Here is a 24,039-nt window from a genome sequence, read left to right on the forward strand (position 1 = left end):
CGAGTTCGATTCCTCTACCCCTCTCGGAGAGCCCGGCAAGCTACCGAGAGTATTTTGCCCGCACAGCAGAGCCTGCAAGCTACGCGTGACGTATTCGATATGCCAAACACAGTAGCAAGTGTCACAATGGAGACGTTACTGGGCCCACTTGAGCAAATTGATGAAGAACGGGAGGACTGTGATATATATATATATATATATATATATATATATGCGTGTATATATATATATATATATATATATGTCTTCTCAAATGTCACTGTCACTGTCACTGTCCTCCCGTTGTTCATCGATTTTCTCGAGCGGGCCCAGCAATGTCTCCAGTGTGAGATTTTGTTTTTACTGTGTTTGGCATATCAAATACATCACGGGTAGCTTCCCAGGCTTTGCCGTGCAGGCGAGATACTCTCGGTAGCTTGCCGGCCCTCCGAGAGGGGCGGAGGAATCGAACTCGGGTCAGCCATGTTGGCTGCGTGCAAGGCAAACTCTCTACCCGCTGTGCGATGTGTTTGTTATAAATCCGCAGATGAAAATTAACTGAATCAATCAAGATTTCTACTTTTACCTTCTTTGTGGCTGTATCATACTGAATTTTTATGACTGCACTGATTTAAGTTCTGACTAACTGTATATAAAGATTCCCTTCCCTCACACCCTCTCCAACAAGTGTTGTTCCTTAGCTTTCAGATTATAGCTATTACAAAGTTGTAAAGTGACCTCTGATAGTTTATCTTTGCATTTGAATACTGATAGTAGAATTTTTTATAGTCCTGTGCTTTTCTGCATTACTTCTTTTAAGAAAGCACTTTCAAAAATTTCTTTTGTTTCTGTTGTTTAATTTGATAGCCCTTCATTATAACATGAAAAAGATCCTCTCTCCTATGAGTTTTTCTTTATATTGTCATGTTTTTCTTTTGCTCTTCAGGTTTTTAGTTTGTTTCTTTTCACATTTGCTTCCTTTGCTTTTTAAACAATATCTGAAAAAGAAAAACCTCACCAAGATCAAGGTCAAGATGCATATCATTTTCCTTTCCTTGAAGGTAGTTTATAGGTTAGATTTTAAATCCATTTAAAATTGTCACAATTATATGTAACTATGCATAAGCCTCTGATATAAATATTAAAAATGTATATCTATGTTCAAGATAAATGTGCCTTGGGACATAGACAATAAACTTAACAGATATCCTAGCATAGCTGTAGTATATTCTCTCTTAAGTATAGTTTAAAATGTGTTTTACAGGTTCTGTTCAACCAAGTTAAACAATACCTTGGAGCAAATTGATTTTTTAAGTAGTTAAAATAATCAATTAGAATCTTCAACCCAGTCTCTGTGCAACTAAGAATTGACTAGTACTTAACCACATCTTGAGTAGGCAATACAATATGGAAAGAAAACCTGATCAACACCTTCATTATGCTCATTAAACAGACTTTGAAATCGGTTATCATACTCAGGATTAGATATACTTGTATTTTATACTAAGTATTTTATATTGCACACCCATCCAAATAATTAAGTTATAATTTAAAATGCACTCATATTTCTGCATGAAATAATCTTAACTCATTAGATACTTTTCTCTCAGTGATGTTTTTCTTTGCATCTTTTGAACTTCAGTTATAAGTAAAAACTAATAAATATAAATTTGTGGTAAGTAAACTTTATTGTAGATGTCCTCAATGTTTCTCTAAGGAATAAATGGTTAAACTTAAATAAGATTCAAATAATATATAAGTATTTTTTAACGGATTATTTAAGTTAGTCTCATATAGCTTATATTTTTGTTTCTCTTTCATGCTACCAGGAGTATGATTGTATATATAAATAATATATTGAAATTTTTAAAATCAATTTAATTATGCATAATATTCATATGATTATGAGCACAAGGGATACTTGCTAATGTTACAAACATGTACACAGACTTCAAAACAAATGTAACCACAATCAACAAAAATAAAATTTAGAAAGTTTGCAAAGAAATAACTTTGTGCTTTCTCATACTGAACATATTCAAACTTATTTTTACTAAAGTTATCTTACACTACATAAGAATAAGTAAACTAATCATTAAACTCAGAATGTCACTCATCTCATTTCTTGTAATGTTTAAAATGATTATGAAGTCCAGATTCTTTTCTGAACAGTAAGGGAGATTATCCTTTCATCAAGTAAAAAAGAGAAAATCCTTACAGGTTTATGACTTCATATTAGATGTAGAGACTTCTTAACTTTTTATGTGATAAAGCTCTTACTCCCAAAGTAAGTCAATACTCCTAAAGGCATATAGAAAAAAGGATTTCTTCCTTTAACTATCTTAAAAATAAAATCAGATAAAATGAATTCAGCACTGCGATTGATTTGTGTTAATGGCTTGTATTTTCTGCCATTTGCTATAAATAATACTCATTTTACAGATTAGAGTTAAATTACAAAAATGGGAACATTACAATGTTAATATTGCTTCGTGAAATATGTTTAATATGTTATTTTGTTTTTATTTACATTCTATAAACGTGATAATGTAACTCTAAACAAACACCTTGAAATGCAACTTAGCATTGATTTTCAGCCATTAGTTTGAAAAGTGATGAAAATATTCAGGGATAAAAATGGTTAAATAATACAGATATAGACTATGTATGTTATGTACAAACATATACTAAAAGTCCCTAGGCATAAAGAAAGTGCAGTGGATTATGTACTTCTCTTGACTGGGGTTTAATTCTTGGCCCCATATAAGGTCTCCCTGCACTCCCAAGGCTAATACCTGAGTTGAGAGACAAGACTAAACCCCTAGCATTGTGGAAAAGTTTCTTTGTCTTGCTAAAACAGACATGTGTTTTCAGAAGCTTATACTGTATGTCTAATTACCCACATTATAATTCTGTCTCTAAATTTGGTAAGTAAATATTTGTTTATTCATTTATTCATCAGTTCATTTCATGTTTATCAAACATACAGACCATGCCAAACATAAAATACTGAGTAATTCTACTTATTGAAGATGTACTATTAGATTGGAAACACAAAATACTGGGACTAAACAAATTTTGATTTTAGAAATTGTTGCACCCTTTCTAAAAATCTGTATATTTAAAATTGTTTCCAAAGTAAGTTAATTCAGAATTTTCTTTTGTAGTTTGTTGTCTGTTGCTAGAGTGTCAGTTTTCTGTATTTTTTATCCTACTTTATGTATCATATAGAAATAAATCAGAGCATCAGAACATAAATTTAAGTTTAGAAAATTATTATTTATAACCATTATTTGTTATAATAATTATCATTGTTATCTAGAAATAAATGATAATGTTTATTATTTCCCTAATTTTTAGTATGTCTCATTTTTCTCTTTTATACATTAATCTTAAACTTCAGTAATAAGCCCTATTGCATAAATAGTTAAAAGTTTAGGATATGCTTGTAAAAATAACTAAATTAATTATATATATAAGGTAACTAGGCCCTCCCGTTGATCATCAATTTGCTCGAGCGGGCCCAGTAACGTCTCCATTGGAGACTTTGTTGTTACTGTGTTTGGCATATCGAATACATCACGGGGAGCTTGCCAGGCTCTGCCTTGCGGGCGAGATATTCTTGGTAGCTTGCCGGGCTCTCCGAGAGGGGCGGAGGAATCGAACTCGGGCTAGCCTAATATTGATGCATTTTTAATTTTCTATAAATTAAAATCAATATGTTAATTCTTGTTGCTTTTGTATATAAATTTTCAAAGATTTTATGCTTTCTTAATAATGTTTTCAAAAGTATATTTTAAATGACAAGTTTTCCAAGCTACCAGAATTTTAATAAAGTCTATTCCATATCCTCTCTCCACTGGGCAAACTAGTGTACTAAAATATCTTGCTCTTTTACTCATAAAAAAGATCTCAACATGTGATGAAAGTAGTGGAATGACTCAGTTTTTGTTTTGTTTTTCTAACATATCAGGGAAAAATGACAATTCATTACATTTAAAATATAATAATGATGTAAAAGAAAGGTTTTTTAAAGTTTGATTAATAGTTCTTTATTTCTAAATACATAAATCTTATAAAGATAATTATAAATATGAACTATGATATGAAACGAAAGGATTTGAAGCTTTCTTATTTGTATATGACACTATCTGTTCTGGCATTGCTTTCAGTAATATCTAATTTCTTAAATTTAAAAACTTTCATATATTTCTCAAAATAATTTAATTATACATTTAGAGAATCTAAATATTGCTTAAATAGTAAGCATACAATTTAATTGAGTACATAGCATGTGTGTAACATACAAAGAATACTAAACTTCCTATGTAGTATAAAATAGGGCAAACATGAATGTGTCTGGGAGATAAGTGTTTATTTTCGTTGTTGCAGAAAATGTAAACAAAGTTTAATTATCTTTCAAATTCAGAAATTTATGTGTAACTTTTTTACTGTCTTTCTTAATTTTCAAATGTGTTTTATTTTTAATTTAAGAGCACAGGTGTATAAATTTATTCCTTAGAATGGAAGGGAATGATAATATATGTTAAGTCAATTCTTCTGATTTTTGAACTTAGTGATAATCTATAGGAATAAATTAAATGTTATTTCATATATCAACATTTTTAAGTGTTTTAAAAATTTCTTAACATTCTCCACAGAACTCATCCAACTGCTATGTCACACAATGTAATATCTATCTTTCACATTAGCAACGTTTTTGTCATTTGCACTCAAATTGTCATTTTAGTGTATTACTTTACTGTGTATTTAAGGTTAATTAAAAGCTCTTCATTTTTAATATATAAGTAATATCTCCTAATTTAATCAAAATGTAATTTGATTCTGTAGAAAATACAACAGTGTAAAATGACCATGATATTTACACTGCCTATTAGATCATTAGAATTCAATTCTTTGTGACTTGCTACAGATAGAAAGCTCAATAAATACATTTTCTTCCTTGAGTTCCCAGTATATAAATATAAGTGGCATCAAAATCGTTACTCCTTAACTTATTCTGTCTGTTTTACTCTGTTGGTTTGGTTTTTTGGGGTCACATCCAGAAGTGCTCTGGGCTTATACCTGCCTCTTCACTCAGGTGTTGGGCTCAGGGACCATATGAGGTGGTGGAGATTGAACCTAGGTCAGGCACATGCCAGACAAGCATGTTACTCATCTCTCTCTCTCTCTCTCTCTCTCTCTCTCTCTCTCTGTCAACAACGAAAATCTTATTTTTACTTAGCTGCACCTGTAGAAAGCAGAATCTCCTGCCTTATTTTACCTGATAATTATCTGAGAGTCTTCCAAGGGCGTTTTATATATATTCATAAACATGAGCCTATGAATTTCCTATAATGCATACACTTATACCTGCATAAATCTCCTAGAGATAATGTGAACTTGAATCAGCTAACTATCCATGGAATCAGTTTTCTGATCCATTGGCTTTTCTGCTCTTGCAGGGGACAACTTGTGTCGAGTGAATAATGGAGGCTGTAGTACTCTGTGCTTAGCCATCCCAGGAGGCCGAGTGTGTGCTTGTGCAGATAATCAACTTTTGGATGAAAACGGAACAACATGCACTTGTGAGTTTCTTTTCTTGTCACACCCAGGGCCAAATTCATGCATGTACAAAGAGCAGAAACATTTAATGCCTTTGAGTCCCATAGAGTAAAGGAAAAGAAATTATGCAACCTACACTAGATGTGGGCAACACCAGAAAGAAGAATCTCTTGCATTCTTTAGGTGAAAACTATAAATTTCCTATTAGGTGGGATATCTATGTCTATATTGATACTGATGAAAAAAAGAATACATGTCACTAAATTGGGACTCCATTGGGACTGCTTAATACGATATTGATCACATGGATGACTTTAGGAAATTTGTTATATAAGTATACATAAGTGCTTATGCAGCTGGTGGAAGTTACAGGACATGTTTTCTTAGTTATTGGAATATTTCTAATATGTATAATTCCCTGATGGGGTACCAAAATGAAATAAAAGCAATAAGAACAAACACAAATTTAAGTATTCTTTTTAACTTAAAATTGTTAAATCACTGGGGCCAGAGAAATGGAACAGTATGGAGGGTGTTTGCTTTGCATGGGGGTGACCTCCATTTGATTGCTGGCACATCATATATGGTCCGCCCAAACTGTCAGAGTGATCCCTGATTTCAGAAACAGGATAAGTCCTCAAAACCCCAAGCTGTGGTCCAAAAGCTGAAAATGTTACACCAATAAAACAAATTTATTATTTGAGAATATTTGCCATGTACTTTGCAAATTTCTTTGCAAATTTCTACTCTCCATTTTGATATGGCTGCAATTTTCCTGTTTCTTTCAAAACCAAGAAGAGTGAGATTGATCAAAAAAATTGGAAAAAAATATATAGAGACTGATTTTTTTTTATCAATAATTCAAAGTGTTGATATACATTTTCCAAGTTTCTATTCGTTAAAGGATAAAAGTTCTGTAAGAATAAATTAGCTATTGTTTGCAGATGAAGAAATTGAAATGCTGAAGGACTAACATAAAAGTCATGGTCACACACTGAATGCAGAAGATCTCTCAGTTCATCACTAGCTTCTCAGAAATGCTTATTCCTCTTGGAATTATATTCAGTTCAAACTACATTGGGGTCAAATGGCTAGTCATGCCTTGATAAACTCTGACATATGAGCTACCAAACAAAGAAAAAATGCATGTTATAATTATTGTATGCTTGTGCTAGATTGAGACATTCTTGCTGAATGGCTATCAACTCAACAACAATAACTTGGGTGTGGGTTGGTTGTCGTGTTGGGGGTGGATATGGGAAATCAATGGTCCATGATCCTTCATTCTTCTCCCAATAATTGAGTGAGAAACATGAAATAACAGGCAGAGTTAACTGAGAAAGTGAAAGTTCACTTTGTAAAGCAAAGTGGGTACACAGAAAGAATGTCATGGCCTGGGGCATATATTTCAGAGCATTTTTTCTTAAGGCCTGAAGAGTGTGCCCAAGGTGGTTACAGAATGTGTGTTTGAGTGACCAGAGGAGAGTAGGGGGGAGCTCTTGTGGGGTCTAGATGGGTGTGATAGGTTGTACAATAGAATTGCAGGGGCTGTATGTGGTCTCATTGCCTCTGGAGTGTCTGCATGGATGTCAGCAAGGGACAGGTCTGCCCCAGTTTTGCCAGCTGAGATATCTTGGACTGTAACCCAGAGATTTTTCCATTGTCTTTGTTCCAGTTCTGCGTATGTTACAGCAACAACAATTAAACAATGGTCAATGATCAAGCCCAAATTAAAATATACAACCAACAGAAAAAAATATTGGCATGCTACTTGATTAAGGGTGTTTTCTAATTCTATGCCATAGAAGGAATCAAGAATGAAAATAGTCTGAATTTTTTTTTTTTGTGAATCTTCAGTGTTAGAGTCAAATCCTCACAGCTGAAAGAGAGCTCTGTCGTTGCCATATAACTTAGAATTTACTACCCTAAGCTAGCATTTTAGAATTAACTGGCCAATTAACACTTAAGTTGTCTTTATTTATCCTAATGCCTTTAGAGGTATGTCAGAACATATAAAACTAACTGGAAGCATACATGGTTTCAAGAACTTATATTAAGTTTCTATAATAATGATACTATTTTTTAAAAAATCAGTAAATTTTGCCCTTAATAATTATAAAGAGGATTTATTTAAATGTCTTTCTAGTGATGTGAAAAAAAGACAGAACTTTCCAACATGACCTCCTCCCAAGAAAGTAGTTTAGACATGGAAAAATATTGGTCATTTGAGAATAGGTGACAAAATTATATGCTACTGATGCTCTATGACCGTCTTCACCTTCTAGAACACCTATTCCTCTATCCAATACATTGCTTCACTATGAATGGGTCATTGATCTATCTGGCTGTGACAGGCCTTAATGTTCTAGGATATATACAATCTAATGTGTAGTAAAAAGTTTAAGGCTGTAAAAAGTTTAGAAACTCCAGCTGGATGAATATTTATAGCCCTCTGTGTATAGGAACTCATAGAAGATTCTGTACCACTTAGGTAGGCTCCTCAGACCACTCTATCTAATGAAAGGTCAGTATAATATGGTCTAAAAGAGAAAATTCAAAACCCATTGTAGCATTTTCTCAAGCAGCCTACTTTCATAGGCAAGTTTTTGGAAAGGTATCTGATAAACTATAACTTTCAGTTTAGTTTCACCTTCTTAGATGAGGACATAGAAAGAATTTTTTTAAACTCTTTTTTTTTAAATTTTTTATTAGTGAGACACCATGAGGTACAGTTTGAGATCTACAAAAGCAAAAACAAACATAAATGCTTATTAAACAAATAAACATGTAATATATACAGCTGACATAAAATTATATTTTTGCACTGGAACCAATGTTATGACAATTAAATTGTCATTGACAATTTAAAAAGCCATAGACTCTTTTATACATCTATAGACTCTAATTGATGCTACACACATAGAGGGCTTATTTCATTAGAAACTTAAGTTTATAAATGCTGAAATTGTGCCAAACTATTCTAGAAATGGAAAAATGATTTTAACTGTTTTGATCAATAAAACAATTTCCCTTGTGTTCTGAAAAGTACTATTATCTTTGTCTTCCAAGGCTATTATTCAAGCATCCTTGAAAATAATTCAGAACAAAAGCTGATACCAGATGTACATAAACACCAGGGAAAATTCATGCCTTTTATTTTAAAAATTATCATTTCAATGAATTGCTAACAAATTTTGTAAAGTCAAGTAATTTTCTTTTTTTTAATATTTTTTATTAGTAAAACACCATGGGATACAGTTGTAGACTTACAAATTTTTGTGCTTGGGTTTCGATTATACAATGATCAAATACCTATCCCTCCACCAGTGCCCATTTTCTACCACCATGGATCCCAGTATCCCTCCCACCCCCATCCCCCCATTCCACCCTGCCTCTGTGGCAGGGCATTCCCTTTTGTTTTCTCTCTCCTTTTGGGTGTTGTGGTCTGCAATAGAGGCATTGAGTGGCAATCATGTTCGGTTCATAGTCCACTTTCGACATGCATCTTCCCTCTTGGGAGGATCCTCCAAACACCCTTTATTTGGTGTTCCCTTCTCTATCTGAGCTGCCCTTTCCTCTAGAATGTCCGACTGGCCACTAAGCTATGGAGTAATCCTCCTGGTGCTGATCTCAGCTCTTCTTGGGTATTAATCTCATATTTTGTTACTTTATATCCCCCAGATGAATGCAATCTTTCTATGTCTATCCCTCTCTTTCTGACTCATTTCTCTTAGCATGATACTTTCCATGTTGTACCACTTGTATGTAAATTTCATGTCTTCATCTTTTCTAACTGCTACATAGTACTCCATTGTGTAGATGTACAAAAGTTTCTTTAACCAGTCATCTGTTCTTGGGCACTCAGGTTTTTCCCAGATTCTGGCTATTGTAAAGAGTGCTGCAATGAACAAACAAGTTCAGATATCATTTCAACTATAAATTTTTCCTCTCTGGGGTCTATTCCCAGAAGTGGTATTGCTGGTTCAAATGGGAGTTCAATTTCTAATTTTTTTGAGAATCGTCCATACTGTTTTCCAAAAGGGCTGAACCAGTCATCATTCCCACCAATAGTGAAGGAGTGTCCCTTTCTCTCCATATCCACGCCAGCATCTGTTGCTTTTGTTCTTTTGAATGTGGGCCAGTCTCTGAGGTGTGAGATGGTATCTCATTGTGGTTTTGATCTGCATCTCCCTGATGATTAATGATGTAGAGCATTTTCTCATGTGCTTTTTCGCCATTCGGATTTCTTCTTTGAGAACGTTTCTGTTCATTTCATTGCCCCATTTTTTGATGGGGTTGGATGTTTTCTTCTTGTGGAGTTCAACCAGTACTTTATATATCCTTGATATCAACCCCATGTCAGATATGTATTCAGCGAATATCCTTTCCCATTCTGTAGACTGTCTTTGTATTTTGGTCCCTGTTTCTTTTGAGGTGCAGAAGCTTCTTAGTTTAAGATAGTCCCATTTATCTATCTCTGTTTTCACTTGCTCGGCCAGTGGCATGACATCTTTGAAGATACCATTAGCTTCAATGTCATGGAGGATATTGCCAACTTTGTCTTCAATGTACCTTATGGTTTCCAGTCTGATGTTGAGAAGTCAAGTGATTTTCAAATGAATACTTACTTATTTACAACTTTTTTATCACATAGACAATAACTATTTTAATAACTAACTATTAAACAAATGATATTAGACTATGTTAATAACATTGGTAGAGAGGAATTCTTAGTTAAGTAAAAATAATTGACTCAGGAATTAGCGCTAGTGTTTGAGCCAACTATGGATGACCTGGTATGAAAAGTAAAAAATGAAAGCACCTTTCAAACAATTTCAAAATTCATTTTTGGTAATTTTTAGGTTTATTTTAGCAAACACCATTTAAAAATAAACAACTCTTTACTGATACTGGAGCAGTAGCACAGCAGGCAGGGCGTTTGTCTTACACGTGGTCATCCAGACCAACCCGGCTTCAATTCCTCTGCCCCTCGCAGAGAGCCGGGCAAGCTACCCAGAGTGTCTCGCCCACATGGCAAAACCTGGCAAGCTACCTATGACGTATTCGATATGCCAAATACAGTAACAAGTCTCACAATGTTACTGGGCCCGCTCGAGCAAATCAATGAACAATGGGAGGACAGTGATAGGACAGTGACTGATACAAAATTATATTTGAAACTATTTTCTATTTGCATTTAATTTATTATAAACAAAGTATAACTTTCTTAAATAAAATCTCCAAGATATTTAAAGACATTATATTTAAATTATCTATTTGAAGAATGTTTAGCTTTTTCTTGGTTGTTTTTTCCTAGGTATTGTGTTCTATAAGCCACTTTCGGTTCACTCTTAGGGTTCCTTGATTGTTCCTTTAAAACATGGTATGTTACGCATGATAAAATGACCATGTGATGTGCCCTTTTTTTAGTTCATGACTTAACAGAAAAAAGCTATAAGACTTTTTGTCAATTTTGATTTTTTTTAAATACTCAAATTACAAAGCACAAAATAAATCTATTCCTCTGTTGAAATCAACTACAGAGATGCTAAGGAGACTCAAAGCTGAGTTTAACTTGGAAAAGGAATATGATTTTATCAAAAATCAGGCTTTGGTCTGATTAAATGCTTTAGTGAAAGCCCAAGGCTCTTAACAATATTGATATCATAGACTCAAATTGCTTTTCATTAAGTTCCCAGTTTGAAGCTAGTTATATATGGGTTCAAAAGAAAGTATACCACCCCCAAAGATTTCAGTATAAAATAGAGCAGACTTGAGTTCAAATTAAGATAAATTATAGAGAGAAAGAGAAAAACTTGAATCATCAAGACAATCAGGGCATCCCATACAGATCTGACTTCCACTTCATTCTGATTCTTATTCTCACTCCCAGTTGCTTGTATAAAAATGTGTGAATAGAGGGGCCAATTGTTCCGCCTTCTTTATTATTATTTTTCACCTTCTTTTTAGAACTTTTTCTTTCTACATATTTGTAAGACAAGTTACTTTTAAATTCTCTTCACAAATATATAATTAGAGAAATCAATTATTCTTCACTTTATTATTAGATAAAATAAAATCAGGAAAGAAGTCACTGTTGGTTTTCAGAACACAAGCATCCTTGGGAAGGGGGCAGAAGAAAGTCATAATTTCCTTTGTTCCACGTTAAAATGTTTGACTTGCCACAATCATCAGTTTTTAGCCTAAACGTTGAATAAAGTTCTGAATTGATTTGGTAGTTTTCTCAACCAGCCGCAAAAAACAAAACATCATGATACACTCAGGCAGGTTCTCTGCAGTTAAGGTTCAAGACTCATATAATCTCTTCTGCAACAGAGAAGATTTAAGGATTCAGGGAGTGTTGACACCATTGTTACACATGATCTTTCAGTATTTCTAATTTTAAGAAGCAGAATACCACACACACAGACACACACACACATATGCACACATGCACGCACTCATGTGCAGTTTTATCTCTTTGAACACCTAAACCAGCTTTAGATATTTCAAGACCCTTTTTAGTACATGAAATACAAAAATCATTTACTTTCACCAGAATCACACATTTTCCTTTCTTTCTAGTCTTTATGAATGCACTCAAAAAGATTATTATAACAGATTATTAAAATGTTATTCTTGAATAAAATCCAGTTACCTGAATTTCTAACATTCAATTTGAGAACTTGGAATATGTATGGAGGAAATAAACTGCAATGAATTTATATGCATAATATGAGAGTTTGATTAGCTTAATACTTTAATGATTAATTAACTATACCTATATTTTTGTCTCTCACATGAAGACCTGCAAAATAAATATAGACTTTAGTGTTGTATCATAGTGCATTAGACTTCCTTTTATTTATTTTTGTTTTGATACCATCTTAAAATCATGGTAGTAATATTTTGCCATAACTCATAGGTCATTGTGTTGATCTAGGAAAGTTAGGATATGCCTACCTATAGGTTATTGTGATGATCCATAAAACTTTTTATTGCAATTCCTTTGAAAAGCATTTCTGCAGAGGGGTTAAGGCACTTGTTTTGTATATGAAAAACTGCAATTTGATCCTCAGCACAGAATATAGTCCCCTATATACACAGGTGTTAGCCCTTAACACTGTCATGTGTGTGTCACCCTAAAACAACAACAACAAAATTAATACATTGAAAAAGAATATAAAGTAAATCTACAAACTCCACATGAAGATCACGTATTATTAATGACATTATTGCTTTTATTATCTTGATGATGGTTATTTAACATAAGAATTTAAATTTCTTAGCATAATTATCAGGAAAAAAAACTTATTATAAAAAGAAATATGGTTGGCTTTATAATTTTATGGCGTTTCATCTTTCATATGAAATAATGGGAATCTAATGGGAATCAGTATTTTCCTAAAATAAAATTTACATTATAATGATCTGCTATATAGTTTTGTTCACTTTCCTTGTGTTTTTCAAACCTAGTAAATCCTGGAGAAGTTTTACCTCATACATGTAAAGCTGGAGAATTTCGCTGCAGAAACAAACGCTGTATCCAAGCTCGATGGAAATGTGATGGAGACGATGACTGCCTAGATGGAAGTGATGAAGATTCAGTAAATTGTTGTAAGTTTTCTGCTAAGTTATCTAAAGTGTTTCTGAATCTTTGAGTGGGTAAGCTATCCAACTGATTTGTAAAAACCTGAAAATAGTTGTATTTTTTAAAAATGTATTTTTCCTCATTGTTCTGTATAAAGAATAAAATTATATTTACTCCTCTGAAGTTTTAAAGGTTAACTTATCTTCTTTCTTCCCATCTTTAGTATTTAATTAATTAAATTAAATAAAGGCCCTCCCGTTGATCATCGATTTGCTCGAGCGGGCCCAGTAACGTCTCCATTGGAGACTTTGTTGTTACTGTGTCTGGCATATCGAATACTCTCGGTAGCTTGCCGGGCTCTCCGAGAGGGGCGGAGGAATCAAACTCGGGTCGGCCATGTTGGCTGCGTGCAAGGCAAACGCCCTACCACTAAATTCTCCAAAATGTTTTCCCTATTTTGTGCTGGCAGTGACCCCATATCATTGTCAGAGGGTTGACCTGGGCTACTTCTTTGTGTCTCTGGATTTAAAGATGTAGAAAATCAATTTAAACCCTCTTAAGATATAATTCCTCATTAAAAAAAAATGTTACAATCTACTCCTCTGTTCTTTGGAAACAGACCTGAAGATCCAAGAAATCTCATGAGTTGCAAGCATGTTATTATCTAACTTCAATGTCTCAGTAGATGATAGGAAACACATTGGGGCACTCAGATCAAAATTAAAGGTTTGATTCCTCTCCTCCTTAAGTGTTTTCAAATTTAGCACTGTAGCACTATCTTCCCATTGTTCATCAGTTTTCTCGAGTGGGCACCAGTAATGTTTCTATTGTGAGACTTGTTGTTACTGTTTTTGGCATATCAAATACGCTATGGGGAGCTTGCCAGGCTCTGCTGTGCGGGTGGGATACTCTCAGTAGCTTGACGGGCTCTCTGAGAGGCATGGAGGAATCGAAACTGGGTCGGCCGCATGCAAGGCAAATGCTCTACCCGCTGTGTTATCGCTCCAGCCCTTTTTCAAGTTTATGAATAGAAATATGGAAATGTTCCACCAAATGGAAGGAAAATATTTTAAAAAACATAAATCGTATTTTTGTAACAGATCTCACTACAGTTAGTTCATAAATAGTTCAGAGTATGAAATATGTCACACATTAAACATATATACCATTATTTTCTACTTTTATGTGACAAGATTGTTCTGAAAATAAGATTTTTTAAAAGGTAAAGACCCTCCCGTTGATCGTTGATTTGCTCGAGCGGGCCCGTAACGTCTCCATTGGAGACTTTGTTGTTACTGTGTCTGGCATATCGAATACTCTCGGTAGCTTGCCGGGCTCTCCGAGAGGGGTCGAGGAATCAAACTCGGGTCGGCCATGTTGGCCGCTTGTAAGACGAACGCCCCACTGCTGGGCTATCGCTCCAGAATTTTTAAATGATTTTTAAATGATATTTTTAAATGATATTTAATAAATGACATAATGATATTTTAAATGATATTTAATAAATGACATAATAATAAATGACAATAAATGACATTTTCCAGGTTTATGTGATTGGAGTAAATAAGAAGTATTTTGCAGAGCAGTCCTTTATTTTTAAGCAAGAATATAAACAGAAAGCTATTTTGTGAAGAATTGACAAAATTGATCATTGCATATATATAATGCACTTTTCTGTGCTTTAGAATAAAAACCCTAGAATATGAACTTACAAAATAGTATGTGCATATAAATCTTTCATTCAATATGTTATTTCTACATAAATGTTGCACTGTCTGTACTGAGATTCCAAATATGGGATTTTATGCTATTTTCTTATTATCAACTACTTTAACATCCAGCGGTAGGGCGTTTGCCTTGCACGCAGCCAACATGGCCGACCTGAGTTCGATTCCTCTGCCCCTCTTGGAGAACACGGCAAGCTACCGAGAGTATCTCACCCGTACGGCAGAGCCTGGCAAGCTCCCCGTGACGTATTCGATATGCCAAACACAGTAATGACAAAGTCTCCAATGGAGACGCTACTGGGCCTGCTCGAGCAAATTGATGAACAACGGGAGGACAGTGACAGTAACAGTGACTTTAACATCCATACTGTAAAATATGAAGTCACATATACATATAAATTGTTAAAATATAAATTTGTAAAACGGGCCAAACAATTCTGGTATAGGAAGAATATTTGAACTAAAGTTATTAGGTGATTTTTCCTACTTCATACACAAATAACATATTTCTAGTGATTGGAGTAGTTTTCTTATCATTTCTGCATCATAATATTCATTAAGGTTTTAGTAAATGTCTTTTATAATCAGCATTCTTTGTAGTCACAAAGAGCATTTACTTGCACAAATATTTCATAATGTCCATGCATCATCCTTTCGACATATGTTTAGAGATATGTTTATGCTTGCTACTGGTCTGGTTATAATTCATTTATACTGAAAATTCTAGCATTAAATTTCTAGCAAGTATTTTTATTAATCATTTTCATAATTTTCTATTATTTAAGCCATAGCATAGGCACTTCTACAGTATTCACTTTTATTTGTATTTCACATTAAATTCTATCAACAAATTGTATCTCATTTATCACCTGGATGGTTCTTTTTATTTATTTATTTTTTATTTACTTATTTATTTTTTTTCTCCTCTCAACTTTCCCTTGGTTAAAAAAAGGGTCCTATACTAGTTTTTCTCAGTAAATTCTCTGCCATTATGCCAACCATTGTTTGTCTTCTCTACTCCACTTTGCTTCCAAAGTAGTGAAATTAAAATTCTAAAAGTCATTTTACTCCAACAAATGTAAAAAAACACCAAGATATATCAAATAACCTCTGACACACATATAAAGTACTTTATTATATGTTGTCTTTGCATTATCTTCTTATTTATTATATATCATCTTTACATTTTTCCTTGAAGTGAAAGTATAAATATATCATTAAGACCTGTCCTGTTTCTCTCTTCTAAGTCACTCTTACTAGTGTTTTGGAATTCTTTATAGTTTACTGTTACCTTTTTATGAAAGTTTTTTATTAAACAACAACAAAAAAATAGATTTTTAGTAGGGACCACATGAAGTTCAATATAGTCTGTCCTCATCTTTTTCCCCTTATGGTAAATTTCAAATTAAATAACAAGTAAATATTTACTATAGAACACTAAAGGTCTTCAGCTACCTTCTGTCATTAGAGTGTCTTTTCTTTATTTCTCAGTAGCTTAAAAAAAAATTTAATGGCCCAAACCTGATTTTTCTCAGGGCTTACTTTGGCTCTGCACTTAGCTATCACTCATGGTGGTGCTCACAGGACCAAATGGGGTGCCAGGGATTTAACATAAAAGGTTAGTGTACTATCCATTATAATCTCTTTCTGGCCCACTACAGTAGCTTTGAGTAGTATTATATTCCTGAAGTGTCACTCTTAATATTCTAAAACTACGTAATTCATTTCAGATGATTTTCATAGATTCTAAGTACTCATAATCATTGACCTTGCATTCAATTACCATTCTACTTTACGCCCTTGAACTTCTTAATCTAGGTCTGAAAACTATTGATAGTATTTGCAAATCCTTTTTATCTTCCACTTATATTATTACAAAAAATTGCCAAGTTCCTGATCAAGCTTCACTGAAATGCTCATACATAATCTTAGTACTTCAAAAAGTTGACCCTCTTATATGCTGGATGACTATTATTCATATGTGACTATTCTGCTATAGTTGCTGAAATAAAATTATTATCCAAGCTCAGATATCAGAAAACTTATGCCCCCTAATTTTATATGCATGAAAAAAACCTTTCTAAAACATGATAAAATCACTTCACCACTAATTTTACCTTTAAGAAATATAATAGAAACATTTTTATAGAACCTGACAAAAATTTTAGTTTGCTTTGCAATAGCATGATAAAATGACTACTTTTCAAGTGCTTCTTTAAGCTAATGCCATAATTTATTTTTATCATACAGAAGTGCAACTACCTGGCATGAGAAAAATTACTTCAAAAAGAATGTTAAAGTTTTGATACAAATACTGAAAAGCATGTCAATTTAGTTAAGAATTCAGCTTTCAGAATGCAGAAAAGATAATCATAGAAGGTTAAATTTGAGATGGACCCCTGTTGGGCATAGTTATTGAAGGTTCAATTCTTAGCTGTGCACAGCTTCCCATATGAAGACTAGTCATGTCCTCAGCATATTTTTGGGTTTCTTATTTATTTGTTTGTACTATGGGAGAAAATGCATGACAATCATTTTTATTATTAAACTCCAGGGAATCTTATATTTAGCATCAATGCTAGGTGACAGGTGATAAATTTTCTTTTTCTTCCAGTACCAAAAAACAGTAAACTAAGCAGAGTAAAGTTAGACTTATCTAATATTTCAAACAGTATTTGAGTAGATGTATATTTTGAAAAATATTTTTGATATATGATCAACTTATTTTTCTAAAAATTCACTGGGATTTTTATTTAATTTTGAATTCAATTTTTTAGTATTTTTGCATAAATTTTGAAATTGAGTTATTGGTTGTTATTTAAATAAGAAAACACATTTAGAGATTTAATTGCTTCTGGTGAAGGCATAAAATAAATATTCATTTAATATGAAATTTAATACAATCTTTATGCAAATATTACATTTTAGCAGTTAAAATATTGATATTTTAATAAAACATGAGACAATAAATGGAATAATCTATTGTTTTAATTTTACTAAATATAATAACATTTTCTATAAAAATTATAATCTTATCCAATTTTAAATTGATACACTTTTATCTCTTTTGCACCTTCTTGCCAAAGTCAATCATAGCTGTCCTGATGATCAGTTTAAGTGCAAGAATAATCGCTGCATCCCCAAGAGATGGCTTTGTGATGGAGCTAATGACTGTGGAAGTAACGAAGATGAATCTAATCAAACCTGCTCAGGTAAAAGGCTTCTTACACCTATGCAGATTGCTTTCTCTCTTAGTTTCCAAGAAAGTATAGGTCAGTGCTCTGAAGTAAGCTGAACTTTCCTGTTAATGATAATTTGATGATTGCAGTAGTTAATGGATTCAGAATTTATGCCACAAAGTCTAGAAGAGAAACAATCTTACTTAATCTTTAGGACATGATCATACATCGCAAATAAACTTTATTAATCCATCTAGGAATAACTTTTGATATACTATTTGGACAAGATTACTCCCTGCTAAGTATTGCTTAATTATGATAGTTGAGATTGGTTAATATGCGATAATAAAGTTTCCTACATATAGGCATTTAGGTTTAAAAAGGATTGTTCTTTTAAATCTGCAATGAAATACAACTGTGAATAGATTTTTATTCCTCGAGCTTTATATAGATTATGTATAATATATCATATAGCACAGCGGTAGGGCATTTGCCTTGCGCACAGCCAGCATGGCCAAGCCAGGTTTCCTCCGCCCCTCCTGGAGGGAGAGCCTGGCAAGATACTGAGAGTATTCAACATGCCAAACACAGTAACAAGAAGTCTCACAATGGAGATGTTACTGGGCCTGCTCGAGCAAATTGATGAACAACGGGAGGACAGTGGACAGTATATTATATTTTAAATATGTTATATATTATATGTTGTATTATGTATAATGCTAGAGGAATAAAATACATGTCCATATGTATACTATGTATGTGTGTATACAGTATTATACATATGTATATTAGGTAACATTTTCTTTTCTTTTTCATGAGTTCTCTGAAATCCTAAGTCTATATTTCCATAAAGCTTTCCTATTATAATAGTCCTTTGAGCATATATCCAGATTCTTGCTGAAAAAGAAAATAAAGCTTGTGATCCAGGTTAGATCAGATGCTAGAAAGGTCATTATTAGTTGCATAAGTGTTGAAAACTTAGGCTGTCTAGCAGCAGCCTACTGCTCCTCTTTAGATGATGAAGAGGAAGTATTTAGTGAATCATTCTACTATGATCAGTAAAAACAGTTTTATTCATTATTATAAACAACTATGCCAGAATATATCAACCTCCTCACCTCTCTGCAAAAGTAAGCCTATCAAATAAAAAATCATTATAATACATTTGTGAAAATGTTAGAAGGATCACAGAAGAAAAGCCCTCATTTGTATTCTTGCTTTTGCACTGTTTTTGAAAATACTGGTATGTTTCCATAGCTCAAATTCCTCACACTTTTTTTTAGCTTTCAAATGTTAAAAAAAATTACACTGACAACACTTGCTGAGTTTTCCATAAACTAGTTTTCCACCTATTCTTTAACTGAAAGCTTGGTTTAATATTTTATTTTGTTCTGTTTTATTTTGGAGCCACACCTTTTTGTGCTCAGGGCTTTCTCCTGACCCTGTGTTCAAGAATTATTCATGGTGAGTTTGGGTAGTGAAATAAAATCCAGTTCAGCCACATGCAAGACAATCTCTCTAGCTTCTATACTCTCGCTGTCCCTCATCTTTAATTTGAATAACTAATTGCTTTTAATAAATGGTGTATGTCACTAAAGACCATTTTGCGTAATATGTGATAAATATAGTGAGCCTTTAGTTTTAGACCCTAGCATTTATTTTGTGTATCAAACACAGAAGAAAAGACATGACTCCACTCCCAATGTTGGGGATGTTTAGAAAAAAACTCAGTTTCAGTTCTGAAAAAAGAGTTCAGTTTCAAAGTTATTAGTCTTTACATCAAATTATAACATTCTAAAGTATAGTTGTAATTTTAGCATAATCAATTTTACTTTGTCCAGATTTTGCAATAAGCCTCTTCTAAAGTTGATGCAAGTATTATGTTTAAATTTAGATTTAAATAATAGATTAACATTCTTATACACCTGAACATATAGAATGCTTAAACATATGTTTAAACTTAAAATAATAGTCATCACTGACTCAAATCATAATACTTAGATGTCTTTATTTTTATTATATTATTTAATATATCATAGATTTTTATGGGTGTATATTGAATTAGCTAGATATTAATAACAGCAAAACATATGTGCTATATATTAGAGCGAATGAAACAATACTAGCTAATAAAATTATTAAGACACTGTCCCATATTACATTAGGAAAAAGAATAGAACTTGCTTGTATTTCAAGTGTCACTTCAGCAATTCTACAAATGTCTGTGTTAAATATTCTTTAGATGGTAGATAACCTAATTAGCATGCATTTTAGTGACCTGAATAAAAGGAGAAAAAGGCAAAATAAATATATCATTTTACGTTTGAAAACTGATTTCACTCTTTTATTACAATCTACTTCCATTATGTTATACTGAAAGCAATTAATAAGTCACAACCCTCATCATATTAGGAAGATATGACTAGTTTATTATAGAAATTCCTGAATGTGTAACATATATACATATCTATAGATACATGTGTATACATAGTTATGGATTCAATATAAGACATTTTCTATAAGGGTATTATTTTATACTTTAACCCCCTATTGCAAGTATTTTTATATCTGAAATAAAATCCTTTTGTGAGGGATACCAATTTCCTATTTTATTCTTTTGAGATTACTACCACAGAAAACTATTATTCAATAAATATTTATCATAGCCCTAGAGATAAGCTGATGGAAACATATAATACTTTTTCTTAAAATGTTAATAGTGAAGATAGTAGAAACCAGGTAAACAGAGCATTCTGATGTAGTATTTGCAGTGCTAAAATGAACCACTCATCTATACCAAGCAAGGAAAAGACTGCAAAATACACAAACTGGCATGGATTCTTGGAGGGCATTAACATCAATTTTCTACAATGGAATGTCATTTGGCAAATCCAATGAATGTGAAGATGTGCAGTCATACCTCCAACTCTGCAATTTTATTTCTAGATTATTCCCTCATAGCACAGCGGTAGGGCGTTCGCCTTACAAGCGGCCAACATGGCCGACCCGAGTTCGATTCCTCTGCCCCTCTCGGAGAGCCCGGCAAGCTACCGAGAGTATTCGATATGCCAGACACAGTAACAACAAAGTCTCCAATGGAGACGTTACTGGGCCCCCTCGAGCAAATCGACGATCAAAGGGAGGGCCTTTACCTTTTACCTTTTATTCCCTCATACATTAAGCTGAAGAAAATGAAGACATGTTTGTTTTGCCTAGTCCACATGATAGTTAAAAAGGAAATTGTTGAAATTCTCAATTACCTTTAGTAAGATAACAGTATCATATTATATTAGATAGAATATAAAGACAGATATGAATATACATAGATATTTAATTAATAGTTAGATATTTAAAATATACTTGATATTTTAATCAAATATCAATGAAAATAACTTTCCAAAATAATTTTAACAGTTACAGAATGCAAACTATTTAGTATTGCTTCTGTAAATTATAAAAATGCAAAATAATTTTGGATATTATTATTTAGAAATGCTTAAGAACATGATTAAAATGTCTCAAAATCAAATGGAAAAATAAGAATTGTGGTAATCTATAGGAAGAAAAATAGGAAAATGTAAGTTGAAATGATGGCATATGAGATTTAAAATGATCTATTATATCTTTTCTTAAAACAAAAATATTTATGTTAAAAAGAAAATACAAAATACTTGATGTGTACTGATACAAAATACTGATTGATGGTAAATATATTTTAATGTCACTATTATATATATATATAATATCTAGAAGGATATAGTTTAATGGGAACAGTATATAAACATAAATTATGAATGATGAGTTTAAGTGAATAAAAGATTAAATGGTTGAGGAATGGAAAAGATAAATCAGATATAAATACAATAAATGGGACACAAAATAATTGACACTAAGTAACTTGGCAGTCATTCCCCCTGAAAATAAATTTTTTTCTTCTGCCTATAGGTGAAATCTAGAGACCAAATAATTCTTTAAGTTTCATTTTAAACTGTTCCCCCTCTTACTGGTTGTGAACTTGGGCAGAAGCCTAGATAACTTCAAAACTTAATTTTTTACCACAGAGAACTCTAGGTAGATTGTAAAATACTTGCTGTTCTTCAAATTTCACATTTTGAACTAAATTGATACAAAGCATAGAAATTCACATCAATGTATCAACTGTATTAAAATGTATTAAAAAGCAGTTCTTTTTGTAAGATAAATTAAATAATACATTTTCATACAGCATTAGTTTTTTTTTAATCGAATGTGTGATTAAATTCAGCATATTAAAATTTGAGGAATAATGTTTGATGTTTCAGTGTTCCTTTTTTCCTTATTGTTTTCATATGTTATGAGATGTCTTACTAGTACATGGTAAAGGAAAAGCATACTTAGCAATGGGCAGATAAATTTCACATTGTGTCCATGCATTTCTTATTCACTGCTAGATAAACAAATCCATTGAAGAGGTGTAAATTTCCTCTTCATTAGAGCAGCCATTGCTACACAATTAGAATCCTCTAGGGCTGCTCTGCTAACCTCACTTCCAAACTAATTTAGATCTGATAGAGACCAGAACTGGAAAAGTAAAGGTTGTGCTTCACGATATAAATTCACTGATTAGGAAGTGATAATTTAGTCAACCTGATTCTGTTATGAAGGCAGTGTTCTAGTAGCTTTATGAAATATGACATCTTTCATATGTGAAATAAGTTAAAATTCTCTGGTAAGCTAATAGATCATTTTGTCCATGATTAGAAAAGACTATGCATTCATATTTTTTCAGGGAATACTATCCCTGTAAGTACTCTTTGGAGTAATAGGTCATAACAGCTCTTCAAATTTCTGAGGTAATAAAAAAAAAAGTGACACAAATAGTACCATACCATCACAATTTAAGATAGATTTTTTAGAAGTTCTTTCGCATTCTCCTCTCTAAGCAAGTAGCTTTCCTGATGATTAAAAAACAATCTAAGAACATTTTCTAGAGTTATTCCTAAGTAACTAGAAGAAAGTAAGATGACATAAGAAAATAGAATAACAGTGTACTGGCATTTTTTAATATTTTCATGGATCAACTATAATTGAAAAATATGAGAATATGTGTCTTTCTTTAAAACTTGAGAACAGAAAAGTCTAAAGTAATTATGTAAGTGGGGAATGAAGGACAAAGAGCTGTATGAAAGAAATTCAGAGAGAAGAAATGAAAAGTGTTTAGAAGGAAGGAAAGGAGGTTGTGGAAAGTCAGATTCTAATTGATCCTCATTAGTTCCCCTTCCTAGCCATTCTCCAGTTCTAGTTAAATTATAAGAAAAGGTGGATTTTTTTTTAATTCATAAAGACATTTTTTTTTTTTTTTTGCTTTTTGGGTCAAACCCAGTGATGCTCAGCGGTTACTCCTGGCTTTGCACTCAGGAATCACTCCTGGTGGTGCTCAGGGGACCATATGGGATGCTGGGAATCGAACCTGGGTCGGCCGCGTGCAAGGCAAACGCCCTACCTGCTGTGTTATTGCTCCAGCCCCTCATAAAGACACATTTTTTAACTTACAAAACAAAAAACAAACATTGTCTTCCCATTGTTCATCTATTTGCTCAAGCGGGCCCAGTAACGTCTCCATCGTGAGACCTATTGTTACTGTATTTGGCATATCGAATACGTCACAGGTAGCTTGCCAGGCTTTGCCCTACAGGCGAGATACTCTCAGTAGCTTGCCCGGCTCTCTGAGAAGGGCGGAGGAATCGAATCCGGCTCTGCTGAGCTGATCGCGCGCAAGGCAAACACCCTACCACTGTGCTATCATTCCAGCCCTTTTAACTTAAAGAGATAAAATATTAAAGTCAAAGAACCTTTAAAATATGTTAGAAATAGCTTTCCACTTCAGTATTAGATGAAGAAATAGGAAATCTGAAGTTGGAAATGGAAAAGCTAGCAAAATTGCATGCTTTCAAAAGTTGACCTTATAGTAATAGAAATAGGTAATCAAACTTGTTATAAAACATAATCCCTTTACTGA

General features: G+C 32.9%; 1 protein-coding gene across 1 annotated transcript in view; it reads left to right on the forward strand.

The window, feature by feature from the left end:
- Window positions 1-24,039, forward strand: part of LRP1B (LDL receptor related protein 1B) — a 1,985,988-nt gene that overhangs the window by 1,160,392 nt on the left and 801,557 nt on the right. Inside the window, exons 15-17 of the mRNA XM_056117551.1 lie at window positions 5,445-5,567; window positions 13,021-13,161; window positions 17,949-18,074. Of these exons, the coding sequence (XP_055973526.1) occupies window positions 5,445-5,567; window positions 13,021-13,161; window positions 17,949-18,074 (390 nt within the window). The remainder of the gene's footprint in view (window positions 1-5,444; window positions 5,568-13,020; window positions 13,162-17,948; window positions 18,075-24,039) is intronic.

Source organism: Sorex fumeus, unplaced genomic scaffold (genome assembly GCF_029834395.1).
Source record: "Sorex fumeus unplaced genomic scaffold, SorFum_2.1 ptg000035l, whole genome shotgun sequence".
Classification (NCBI taxonomy): domain Eukaryota; kingdom Metazoa; phylum Chordata; class Mammalia; order Eulipotyphla; family Soricidae; genus Sorex; species Sorex fumeus.